Source organism: Otolemur garnettii, unplaced genomic scaffold (genome assembly GCF_000181295.1).
Source record: "Otolemur garnettii isolate 467f Iridium unplaced genomic scaffold, OtoGar3 scaffold00159, whole genome shotgun sequence".
Lineage (NCBI taxonomy): Eukaryota > Metazoa > Chordata > Mammalia > Primates > Galagidae > Otolemur > Otolemur garnettii.
Genome location: NW_003852554.1, coordinates 2,943,529 through 2,956,902, shown reverse-complemented (window position 1 = coordinate 2,956,902; position 13,374 = coordinate 2,943,529). Strand labels below are relative to the sequence as shown.

Below are 13,374 nucleotides of genomic sequence, written 5' to 3'. Positions count from 1 at the left end.
AAAAAAAAAAAAAAACAAAACTGTGATTGAGGGAGATAAAGAGGACTAAAGGAACACAGAGAAGATACCTAACATAGTCCAGGGGCTTGGAGGAGGCTTCCACTTCACAGTGTGTATGCTGAGTTGTAAAACCTATCCAAGTCTTAGACTGATGTTTGTTCTAAAAAGATATGCCATCTTCTTTATTGCTAATTTAGAAATTCATCTTCTCATTTATGAAAATATAGATCACTATTCCAAGGTCTATACCTTACGCATTTTGGATTAAATAAGCAGAAATACTTGTATCAGGCCTCTGTGTTCAGGCACAAATTCAGGAAGAAAAAGCACTGGCTAGAGAATCAGATCAATATGGGAATAAAACATAAATACTCTAAAAAAGAGTTGAGTCTTGATGTTGGAGGGAAGGAAGTGCCAGTGTTTTACAGCAGAGATAAGGGTTAAACACACTTGTTGTATCAACAAATCCATTTTGTAAAGGTAGAAATAATATTATGAATTGTGGAGACCTAGATAATTATAATTTTATATGTAATAATAACAGTCATAGGAGTTAATTATATTCCAGTCCTAACTCCTGCAGTCTTCACAGAATGCTCCATTTTATAGAAATGTAAGTAAGAAATCATCAAGTCTGTGTCTCTGCTATAAACTAGCTAATATCCAGGCAGAAAAGGATATAATATCAACTATAATATCATCTGGTAACTAGGCTGTGTTAACTGCAGCCACAGATGCTAGAGAGTACAGCATGGAAATAAGGAGAAGCTTCTCAGATGTGAAGAAACTTACCCAGCTTTTTTTTTCTTACCCATATCTTAAAAGAATTTGTGAGGTAGATAAAGTAAGAAATCTAAAAAGGCCTTCCAGATAGAGGAAACAGTATGACTAATAAATGAATCATCAAAAATGAATCTCAAACTTCTAGTTTGATTAAGTACACAACGAATGGCACTGTAAATTAAAGACTGCAAAAAGAGAACACAGATTTGAGGAAAAGTTTCTGTTCAGTATTGATGTGGAGGTGTTTGGTAGGCAGCTAGAAAGATGGATCATGGTGAAACTGAGGAGTCATCAGCATTTAGTTTGTCACCCTAAAAAAAGCAAGCAAAATTCCAGTGGTGAACACAAAAATAGGGCAGGCTCCAAGCAGTTTGAATCATTCTAAATTCATGAGGGGGCATAATAAGAGGCTCCAACAATTCATCTGGTTAGACTCCAGAGCTTTTTCCATACATTCAGCAAATCAAAGCCCTTAAAATTTCAGTGCCTTTTCCTCATGATTTTATTGCTTTTGTTCTGCCAAAGCAAAACTTAGACTGCCCATGAAACTTTGCATAAAATTTAAATATCAATCTCTCATTCTTTTGGCAGTACATCAGCCAAAACCCCATAGCTTTAAGATTCATCTAGCCTAAGATGTTTTGTTTCTAGTACCCAGAGTTTCATTTGCATAAAGATCTTTTCTACTTTCTACATCTGTGTTTTATTTATATTGCAACAGCAATATTTATAAGTTTATGTCACAATAAGATTCCAGTCTAAATTTGGGTCCTTTTTAATTGTTCAGAAGTTAAAAACACACACGAAGAGTAAAAAAATCCAACATGGAATTCCTCGATGTTAAACTTATATTAAAATTTTCCTCATAAACAAATAAGTCACTAATTCATATCATTCAATGTTGATAATAAAGTACAATGAATGGTGTAATATGACTACTCCATTTTGAGGCCAACTTTACAATCTTAATAAAATACAAAAATACGTTTTTCTTGACATAAGCTGGCACCATTATATGATTTAATTTTTTTACCACTTATTTCACCATTAAATTGAAGTCTGGTTATCTTAAAAAGGTTTATGATACTTATTTGACTTACATGAGTTTTTTTCCTATTCAAGACTAGCTTTAACTCTTTCTAATTCAATTTTTCTGCCATCTGCATACTCCCCAACTCTTATTTATTTTGGGTGGGAAAGAGGTTATAATTATCCTACAGTTTTATAAAGAGAAAAACATAAATATGAACACATTTATGATTTCATTATCTATTTTAGGTTACATAAAATAATTAAAGTGTTTTTATTTATTTTCATTTATAAAAGTTTTGAGTGTGTTACTTCTTGAAGCAATCTCCAGGATGAAGTATGAAGTCCACGCTTCTTCTTGCATATCTTTTTTTCTCTTTTCTTTTTTTTTTTTATTGAATGGTAACTATGTACATTAATGCACTTCTGGGGTACAGTGTGGGGTTTTCACTCACAATCTGAAACACTTCCATCAAACTGGTTAACATAGCCTTCATGTCATTTTCTTAGTTATTATTTTAAAACGTTCACATTCTACTCTTATACTTTGAGATATCATCTAACTCCAGTGAGATTAGCCTATATCACAAAATCCCAAAACCAGAGATGCTGGCGTGGATATGGAGAAAAGGGAAGTCTCCTACACCGCTGGTGGGAATGTAAACTAATACATTCCTTTTGGAAAGACATCTAGAGAACACATAGAGAACTAAAAATAGACCTGCCATTTGACCCTGCAATTCCTTTATTAGGTATATTCCCAGATGACCAAAAATCACATTACAACAAAGATATTTGTATCAGAATGTTTATTGCAGCCCAATTCATAATTGCCAGGTCATGGAAGAAGCCCAAGTGCCCATCGATCTTCTTGCATGTCTGACAGTAGAAAATAGTTTCTTTCCTTCCATGTTTCTCATTTCTTCTGTTACAAACCATACAATCTACTGTTGATTTTTTTCTTCACTTTGCATTATAAAATGCATCTTCCCATTTAGCCTTTCCTCAGTGTCAGAAGATGATGCTCTTCCCCACTTTTTAAAATTTCTGTTCCTCACATTGCTCACAAGCTAGTGATGAGATTTCTCCTGTCAAAAAAGGTGTGTTTGCACTTTTTCTCTACTCTTCTTTTTATCAAATGAGTCAAGAGTATAGCTGTTCACAACTGCAACTTCCCTCAGCTAGAAGAATAATTTTTTCCCACCATTTATAAGACTTCCTTGTAAGTCATTATGACTAAGGTCTGAGACATTGCATTACAATCCATTTAGCCACATGAAGTTTCAAAGTAAGTGAAAAAACATAAACTATTATGAATCTGTGAATATTTGAATTCATAAAACCTGTCAAGGAAATTCATGGAAATGCATCTCATTCACTGTTGAAAGAACAAGAAAGTTCTATCAACTTTATGGCAGCAATTTAGAAATACATACAAAGGGTCTTTAATATGTTCATATACTTTGCCCATTAGTTCCCTCACTGGAGTTTTTCCTAAGACACCAAAATGAAATTTGGGTAACATTTTTTACATAAAGATGTTCACTACAGTGTTATTTATAACAACATATAACGGGAAAAAATATTTATACCCTAGTAGAGTACTGAAATGGTCTAACAGTAAACTATTATATATCTATATTTATCATCTTTTTAATGATAGAAAATTATCTTTGATAAGACATAAAAATTTATATATATTACTAATTTGATGATTACTCAAATAGAAAATAAATAAGCCTAGAAATAAATGTCAAAAATTAATAGTATTTGCTTCTAACACATAAGATTATGGTTTTGTGTATGCATGTATACAAAACATGAATTCTTTGCTTGTCTATATATCCCAAATTTACTATATTGAACATTGACTACCTTTATAATGAAAAAATGAGAAAGATAAATGCAAAGAGATAAAAGGTATATTTAAAAAAGAAAATTGAGTTTAAATAATCCAGTAAGTAAAATAATCCATATATTATTTTATATTCTTTTATTGGCTGAAATTTTATCCTGACTTTTTAAGTAGGAAGATTTTCTTTCACATCATGCATGTGTTCTCCTCTACATCAATAAAAAGTTTTCACATAAGAATATTTGATACTAGTTTTTTTAGAAAGAACATTACTTTTCCATAAGGTATCAGGATATTTAGGTTTCAGTGACTCTTGCAAATGCACTGTTTAGCAACTACTTTTAATATATCAGTCCTGGGATACATAACCATATGTTCTAAGCTTTTATCACTTCCTAGAAACATCAAGGAAAATAGCTCAAAAGCTAGACATGTTTATACAGTATATTTGATGCTGTATTTTTTAACATTCATTTAATGGAGACAGCCAGTGATAACTAATAATTTTTTTGCTTGCTAGTACCAAGACCTAAATGTTCTTGACTAGATTACACTTATGTAGGTCTCATTTTAATGAAAATTCAAGAGATTGAAAAAGATTATAGGGAGAGATGTTATAAAAACAGACTTCAGTGGTCAAACTTAACTGTAAAACTATTCTCTTTTATGTAGACAACCATGAAAACAAATATCCTGTAAACAAGATATATATCTTATATCTTTCCAGGAGACCTTTATGCCTTCTTGAGACACATTTCCATAACTATAATAAAACTAGTTGATTAGGCACTGGCCCACAGTAAGAGGCTGATAAAAGCATCAGGCTGCAGGAAACCAGATAAACATGTTCACGTTTTCTAATTGTAATGAGGCTAAAGATAGCATTGGATATGAAGACAGAACCAAAAGAGAGAAAATATTGATTCTTTCAACTTTATATTTAAGCATTCATAAAACAGACAAAACTCCCTTGTTAGAATAACCCCTCAGGACATATCATGTTACTTGCTTATTTAATTAAAAGATTTTTAAAAAGGCTATATAGCTTCAACTTGTAATATGAAAGTTATAACACTCTGACAAAGACAAAAAGCAAACTATGAGAGCACTTTCAAATGTATGAGAAACTTTGTCCAAAGACTATTTCAAGTAACTGAAGGAACACATTTTCTCTAACTCTAGTCATCTTAACCTCTACCCCTTCTCCTGACCTGTATAAGCTATCTAAAGTTAATCTTTATCAGGATGAAGTGAAAGAAAAACTAGCCCAAGAATTTTATGTGGCATAAAGTTAAAGAAACCGTAATTTTAGAACTTTTGCTTCATCTCTATTTAGCAAAGAACAAACAATAATACGTATTGTTTAAAAAGTAATCAGCCTAATTTACTAGGAGTTAGTGGGTTCCTGGATCCAGTAGGCAAGCTCAAGGATGTGTATAGGCTGTGAAAACAAGAGGAAAAGAATAATCCTGTTTATGAATTTAGAAATTGTGGCAGATTATAGTGCTTTTAAAAAAATGTTTCCCTGCCTTCCTAGGAATTAACCATACTGGTTCAGAATTGTTTGTTTTTCAGAGGTATGTGCATGTGACAATCAAAAGTGAGCAGGAACAGAAAATAGAATGAGAAGGTATATGTTTACTTCTTAGTAGCGGAGAGATCTTCATAGGGGTCCCAGATTTGGAGTCCCAAGAGACTCAGTCTAGTACATGGGGCTAAAGCCTCTTGCTGTTAGTTTTACTCTCTAGATTTCGGTACGTAGATTTTGCAAACTACATTTTAAGGACTATTGATCATCTTGGTGGAACAAGAAGGACAGTCTTAGGTTCAGGTAAACCCCTGTAGGTAAAGTGAGGATGTTCCTAAGGTCAAGAGAGAGAAGCATTACTACCATTTAAAATTTAAAGAGGAACTCTGTCATTAGAGAGAAAGTAAATCCAAGAGACAAAGCTAGGAACTAAATTTTGTCCTTAAGGGGCTCTCCATTTGGGGTTTCACTCTTTATTTTTCCACCTCTGTCCTAAAATTCTGAGATAAGTCATATTTAACAATGTTCAGAGCTCTCACCTATATTTAATTTCTTCCAATTAGCACCTAAACTTCAGTAAACATCACATATACCCAGTCTCATGTTAGTGGCATTGTGAAGTGAAGTGGTTGTTTCTGCATCTTTTTGCCAAAGTCACCATGCCAGAAATAGCATTGTAAGAAAGACACTGACACTATTTAAATTACAGACACTGATCACTTGACTCAAGTTACAACTGCGATAAATGGAGAAAAGCAAGCAACCAGGTAAAAAAGTAAGACAGATTAACTCAGGAGACATTAAATAAACTCCCTAATTTCTCCCAAATATACTAGAAAAAGACAACATGAAGTAAGAAGGTAGAGTGGTGTTACACAGCTATGCTTTTATCTGCTTAAAAGAATTCTAATGTCACTCCAAAGTTTGTGTAGTCTTCCACGATCAGCTGTCTCAATACAACAGAATAACTACTGATTTATTATTGAGATTAGATTTTTATTAATGTTTATTCAAAGCATATGTAGTTAGCTCTATTTTCATCAATATTCTGTCATGAAAAACAAGATTTGAAAAGATTATAAAAACATGCACTTGGCCAGGCCAGTGGCTCACACCTGTTATCCTAGTACTTTGGGATACTGGATAATGGATATTCAACCTATAAAAAAAAATTAGTACACAGAAATATAACGTTTTCCAGTATCACTGGAGAGGGCTATAAAATTGGCTCTGAGTTTCCCAAATGCCAAAGTAAATGTTAAATAAGATTAGTTGTAGGAAACATGTTATGTTAAAGATATACATGGTAAATGTACTGTTGTACAGGAAAAGAAAAGCACTTCTCACAGCTCTTTGAAAAGAAGATATAATGGAGAACAGTACCCTAAATAAACATACAAACAAGTCACTTCCACTGTTTCCTTATATACATAGTATCCCTGTCCCTCAAGGAAGCCATGTTAATGCTTCAATCAGTAAAGAACATTTTCTCCTCAGATACATCTTTGTATTATTTAATAACTATCAGGTAATAAAAGTCAGCATCCTGTACCTATTTATCTATATCTTGAAATAAACTATATCATTGCTATAGATATACAAGAATATATTCCTAATACAGTCATTATTTTGATATTCTCAAAAAAACCCAAAAGCATGTTCTTACCAAAACCACACTGAAGACATCCATTATTTCCCTCACCTGTAATTCTTTCACATTTTCAACAGTAAAGTTGAACCAGACTCGGAAGCGTGGATTACAGGTATCTGGCCTAATGAACAGATCATACTCAAACTCAGACACCTGGTCCACCCGGCCAAGGTTACCTAGTAATGAAAATGAAGAAAATTCTTATTTAGTAGAAGTTCATTTAAGTCAATAGTAAATACAAATCTAAATATTACAAGCTCTTATAGCTGTATTTGTCAACATTCAGTACAGCTGAATGTTGTAGATCAGCAATCACAATCCAAATGGCCACCAACTGTGAATACAGCCCAGTGTAAGGAAGCCTTTTCAGATAGTTTGCTGTGCAGTCTGCTCTACCTTGCCCTTATGACCCAGATCCTTTTGCCTGTGATAAGCCCCAATAAACTGAGAGAAGAATCACAAACTTCAATTTCCCTATAAGAAAAATGAATATGATTATGTCTTATGGGTTTTTTTATTACACTTTCTGGTATATGAGACCTTATTTCATTCTCATAACAGGGCTATACAGTTTGTACTACTCTTTTTATATTCCAAACTTCTTTCAGAACATATGAAAGAATATGGGGAGTAAGTTTTTAAACAAAAATTAGAAGTAGTTGCTATATAAGAATAATAATGGCAAATTAACAAACATGAAACTTAATTTCCACTTTACCAACAAAGTGAACAGATATATTTTTAAAAATGTATAAACTCAGATGTCACCTCCATTCTTTGACTCCTTTCCCTGATTAATTCTAATGTGTAGTGAATTTCACAAAGTATTAACAGCAGAATAAGGAAAAATAAAATCAGTGTCTAGTGAATTGCCAAACTCCATACCAGATAATCAATAGCCACAGAAGAGTCAAGATGACTACAGACAGTAACAAAACAATTTAATGAGAAGTTGGTATTGTATTGCTCTTAAAAAGCATAGCAATATCTTGCTTCAAAATGAACTATAGTGTGTCTGCCCCCAAAAGAACAATAAGAATTCAACTTTAAGCTTGTACATACAAAAGTTTTAAATTCTTTTTTTAACTTAATTTTTATTAAATCATAGCTGTATACATTTGTGAAGTACAATGTGATGATTCAATACATCATGTGAAATGCTTAAATAAAACTGATTAACATAACTGTCACCTCACTTATTTTATGTGGTAAGACACTAATAATATACTCTTAGTTGTTTTGAAATGTACCACTGTAATCATGACTGTGTATATTAATGCATTTATAGGGTATAATGTGCTGAATTGATAAACAGTGTGGAATGCTTACATTGAACTTATTAACGTAACCATCACCTCACTTGCTTATTTGTTGTGATAAAACATTTATACTCTATTCTAAATAGTTTTGAAATGTACCATTGTATTATGCACATTAGGTGAGGTCCCACCAAATACCCTCCCTCCTCATGGCCTCTCTCCTCCCCTCTCTCTCCTTTTCCCTCTTTCTTTATGGACTATAGTTATGTCTTATCATGTGTATGAATGTGTAGATGATTGTATGTTGGTTTCATAGTAATATTGAGTACATCAGATACTTTTTTTTCCATTCTTGAGATACTTTACTAAGAAGAATATGTTCCAGTTCCATCCAGGTAAACATAAAATATGTGAAGTCTCCATCTTTTTATAGTTGCATAGTATTCCATGGTATACACAGACCATGAATTTGTTAATTCATTCATGGGTCGACCGGCACATGGGCTGCTTCTATGACTTGGCAATTATGAATTGGGCTGCAATAAACATTCTGGTGCCAATGTCTTTGTTGTAAAATGATTTTTGATCATCTGGGTATATACCTAGTAGAGGAATTGCAGGATCAAATGGCAGGTCTAATTTTAGTTCCTTGACCATTCTCCAAACTTCTTTCCAAAAAGGAGACATTAGTTTGCATTCCCACCAGCAGTGTAAAAGTGTTCCTTCTCTTCACATCCACACCAACATGTGAAGTTTTGGGATTTTGTGATGTGGGCTACTCTTACTGGAATTAGATGATTACTTAAAGTAGTTTTGACTTGCATTTCTCTGATGATTAAAGATGATGAGAATTTTTTCATGTGTCTGTAGGCCATGTGCTTATCTTCTTCACAGAAGCTTTTGTTCAAGTCTCTTACCCACAAGGAAGTGGGGTTATTTGTTTCTTTTCTTATTGATTACTTTGAGTTCTATGTGGATTCTAGTTATCAGACCCTTGTCAGAAACATAACCTGCAAATTTCTTCTCCCATTGTGAAGGCTTTCTGCTTCCTTCACTTGAAAAATTATTTGCTTTAAATAGATTTTTAATATTAAATTCCAGTAAAGCTTACCCAGATTTAAAAAGAAGAAGAGAAAGAAAGCACATATTATCAATTTCAAGGATTAAAAGATATTGACATCAGAAAGATGATAGCTAAGAAGATCTTAGCTCTTATACTCTCCACAGAAACACTGATTTAACAACTATGGATGAAAATGCTTTTGTGAGAGCTTTGTAATCCATAGAGAAGTTATAGTACTCTGGTAGAGCACAGAAATTAGAAAATAAACACAGAAAATGGTAAAAAGAACAAGTTTACTTTACCCACATCAGTCTTCCCCTAAGAAGCACTACAGTATACAGAAAGATCTCCTCATCTTGTGATTTTCCATGAGGGAAATGAGAGGAAAATGATTATGTGACTTCCTCAGCATGTCAGGGGAGTCACATCTGTCACATCTCACCCAGAATACTAAGAGAATTGCCACAGTTAGATTATCTTGGGCTAAGTAAGAATAAAGAGATGAGAACTGAGAACAAAAAGATGGGAGTTCTGAATAACAAGGGTGCAGAACTCAATAGTTAGTCCACAGCTTGCAGAAGTGGTCTCATCCACTTCCCATCTGCAAACTCTGGCACAAGACTCATCTACCTGAAGATGGCAGCACTGAGTCTGCCTACCCATAGTCCCCCAAATCAGGCTCATCCATAAACCCAGAGATACTGGGTGAGCTGACAATTGAAGGGCTTTCCTTGCCGCAGCCAGTCTGTAAAGACTGGGAGAGGTGAGTGTTTCTTCAAATGCAGATACAAAGACTAATTGGATAACCAAATAGCATAATACCACCAAAGAAAAAAGTAAAACATCAGTAACGAACCTTAAAGATAAGGAAATACACAAATTGCTAAAGAATTCAAAATAATGATTTTAAAGAAGGTCCATGAGTAACAAGAAACCAAAAATTGACAACTAAAGGATATCTGGAAAACAATACATGAACAAAATTAGAAGTTAAACAAAGACATGGAAATGATTTATTTTTTAAAAAAGAATCCAAGATAAATTCTAACAAATGAAAAATGCAATGACCAAACTTGTAATTTCAAAGGAGAGCTTCAATAGTAATGTCAATCAAGCAAGAATCAGAAAACTTGAAAATAGGTCATTTGGTCATTTGAAATCATCCAGTCAGAGAAGAAAAGTGAATTAAAAAATCTTGCAAGAATTATAGGATATTTTCATATAAATGCAAATATGACTCCCAGAAGAACAGAAATCTAAGTGTAGGAAATTTATTAAAAGATTATTTAAGAAATAATGGCTGAAAACTTCATATCCAGATTCATAAAGCTCAAAGGAGCTGGAAACTAAACTAGTCTACATTGAGAAACATTATAATTAAATTGTGAAAATTCAAACATGAAGAGAGAAGTTGGAAAGTAACAAGAGAAAAGCAACTAGGCACATACAAAGAAACTGTCATGAGATTATCATATTTCTCACAGAAACCTTACAGATGAGGAGAAAATAGGTTGATATATCCAAAGTGCTGATTAAAGAAAACTATCAAGCAAGAATAAGACAACTTTCAAATTGCTTTAAAAATAGAGGATAAAGACTTTCTCAGACAAACACAAAGTAAGAGAGTTTATTACCACTAACACTGCTTTATAAAAGGTGCTAAAGGGAGTTCTTTAAGTCAAAACAAAATGATACTAAATAGAAACACAAAGGCATATTAAAAAATAAATCTCATTGATAAAAAAATATAGACAAATCCAGAATAATACCATAATGAAATGGTGGCACATTAATAATTTCTAACTCTGGGGGAAAAGGCAAAAATAATAACTATAACCATGAAAACGTTTTAATAGATAAATAATATTTAAAAAGTAAAATCTAAACCAAAAACATAAAGTGTTGTGTGTGGGTTGGTGCACTTTTGCACGGAATTCAAATTAAGATGTTATTAGTTTAAAAAAACTCTTTTGGCTGGGCATGGTGGCTGGTACCTCTAATCTGAGCACAGTGGGAAGCCAAGTTGAGCCCAGGACTTCAAGACCAGGCAGCCTAGAAACATACCAAGACCTTCTCTCTACAAAAAATAAAAAAAAAAAAAAATCCGTGGAATGGTGGTGTATGACTGTAGTCCCAGCTACTCTAAAAGCTGAGGCATAAGGATCAGTTGAGCCCAGGACATGGAGACTGAAGAAAACTATGATGGTGCCACCACACTTTAGTCTGAGCAACAGAGATTCTCTATCAAAAGAAAAAGAATAGACTATTACAACTATAAGACATAAGTCTAAAGACAACCACAAAGAAAAAACCTTCAGTAGAAACACAAAAAACATAACAAAGACAAGAATCAAAGCATATCCATACAACAACAAACATCAAATCACAAAGGAAGATAGCAAGATATTAAGAGAGGAGCAAAAGAAGTACAAAAGAGACAGAAAATAATTAAGAAAATGGAAACAGTAAGTTCTTACCTATCAGTAATCACTTTAAAATTAAATAAGAAGGCACCAGTTAAGATATCTAGTTTCAAAGAAAAAAAAAAACAGAAAATAATGAATGTGGTCAAGGATATGGAGAAATAGGAACACTTGACTACTACTGGTGGGAATATAAAATGGTAGAGCTCAAATGGAAAAGTTGTTCCTCAAAAAATATATTACCATATATACCAGCAATCGCACTCTGTACACATACCCCAAGAGAAATGAAAGAAGAGATATTTCTACAGCCACATTCTTAGCAGCACTATTCAAAATTCAAAACATGGAAGCAACTGAAGTGTCTGTGGACAGATGAATAGGTAAGCATAATGTGGCATGTACATTTTGACATATGCTACATTATGGCTGATTCTTGAGAACCTCATGCTAACTAAAATAAGCCATTCACCAAAATACAAAATAACTATATGATTCCACTTAAATGAAGTACTTAAGAGGTATCTTAATAATATAGACAGAAAGTTGAACCATGGTTTCCAGGGCATGAGAAGAAGGGGCAATGGGGAGTTATAATTTAATGGGAATACCCTTTCAGTTCTACAAAACGAAAAGAGTTATGGAGATGGATAGTGGTGAGTGTTGTACAAAATAAATGCATCTAATACTGCTTAAATTAGTTAAGATGCTAATTTTATATATGTATATTTTACCACAATATTTTTAAAAAATGAAATTAAACAAACTCATAATGTGGAGTCACTGAATGAATAAAATCAAAACCAAACTGTATGCTGTCTACAAGAAACTCACTTCAGATTTAAGAACACAATAGGTTGAAAGTGCAGTGATGGACATTTCATGCTATCAGCAACAAACAGAGAGCAAAGGTGTCTACACTTATATCAGAAAAGACTTCAAGTAAAAACTTGACACAAAACCAAACCATGATTATGTAACATGATTATATAACAATCACAAGTACAATCACAACATTTAAACATATAAAACAAATATGGACAAATCTGAAGGAAAAATAGACATCAATACAATAAGAATAAGAGACTTCCATACCCCACTCTCAATAAAGAATAGCACATTAAGACATAAAATCAATGTGAAACTAGCAATTGTGAATGATAATATAGACTAAATTGACCTAACAGACATATACAGAATGTTACATCCAACAGCAACAGAACACAAATTTTCTTCAGCACAAAAAAAATACTCCAGGAAGGAACATATACTAGGTCACAAAATAAATCTTAAAATATAGGAATATAAACAACAGAACCTTTAGAAATTTAAAAAAATCCTTAATGAATATTACAAGAAACTTTACTCCCAGAAATAGGAAAATCTGAAGGAAATCAACCAATACTTAGAAGCATGCCATCTCCCAAAACTTAGCCAGAATGAAGTGGAAATGTTGAACAGATGTATATCAAGCTCTGAAATAGCATCAGCCATACAAAATATCCCTAAAAAGAAAAGCCCGGGACCAGATAGCTTCACGTCAGAAATCTACCAAACCTTTAAAGAGAAACTAGTACCTATATTACTCAAACTTTTCCAAGATATTGAAAAAGAAGGAATACTACCCAACACATTCTATGAAGCAAATATCATCTTGATTCCCAAACCAAGAAAAGACACAACAAAAAAAGAAAATTATAGACCAATATCACTAATGAATATTGATGCAAAAATATTCAACAAGATCCTAACCAACAGAATCCAGCAACACATCAAACAAATC

The 13,374-nt window shown here is 32.9% G+C and overlaps 1 protein-coding gene across 2 annotated transcripts in view; it reads right to left on the bottom strand.

Annotated features, from left to right (window-relative positions):
- AGBL4 (ATP/GTP binding protein like 4) overlaps positions 1–13,374 on the bottom strand; it is a 1,282,996-nt gene that overhangs the window by 1,029,050 nt on the left and 240,572 nt on the right. Inside the window, exon 3 of one of the 2 annotated variants that reach the window (XM_012811470.2) lies at positions 6,862–7,022. In XM_012811470.2, the coding sequence (XP_012666924.1) occupies positions 6,862–7,022 (161 nt within the window). The remainder of the gene's footprint in view (positions 1–6,861; positions 7,023–13,374) is intronic. The other variant, XM_023519146.1, reaches the window with a different exon arrangement.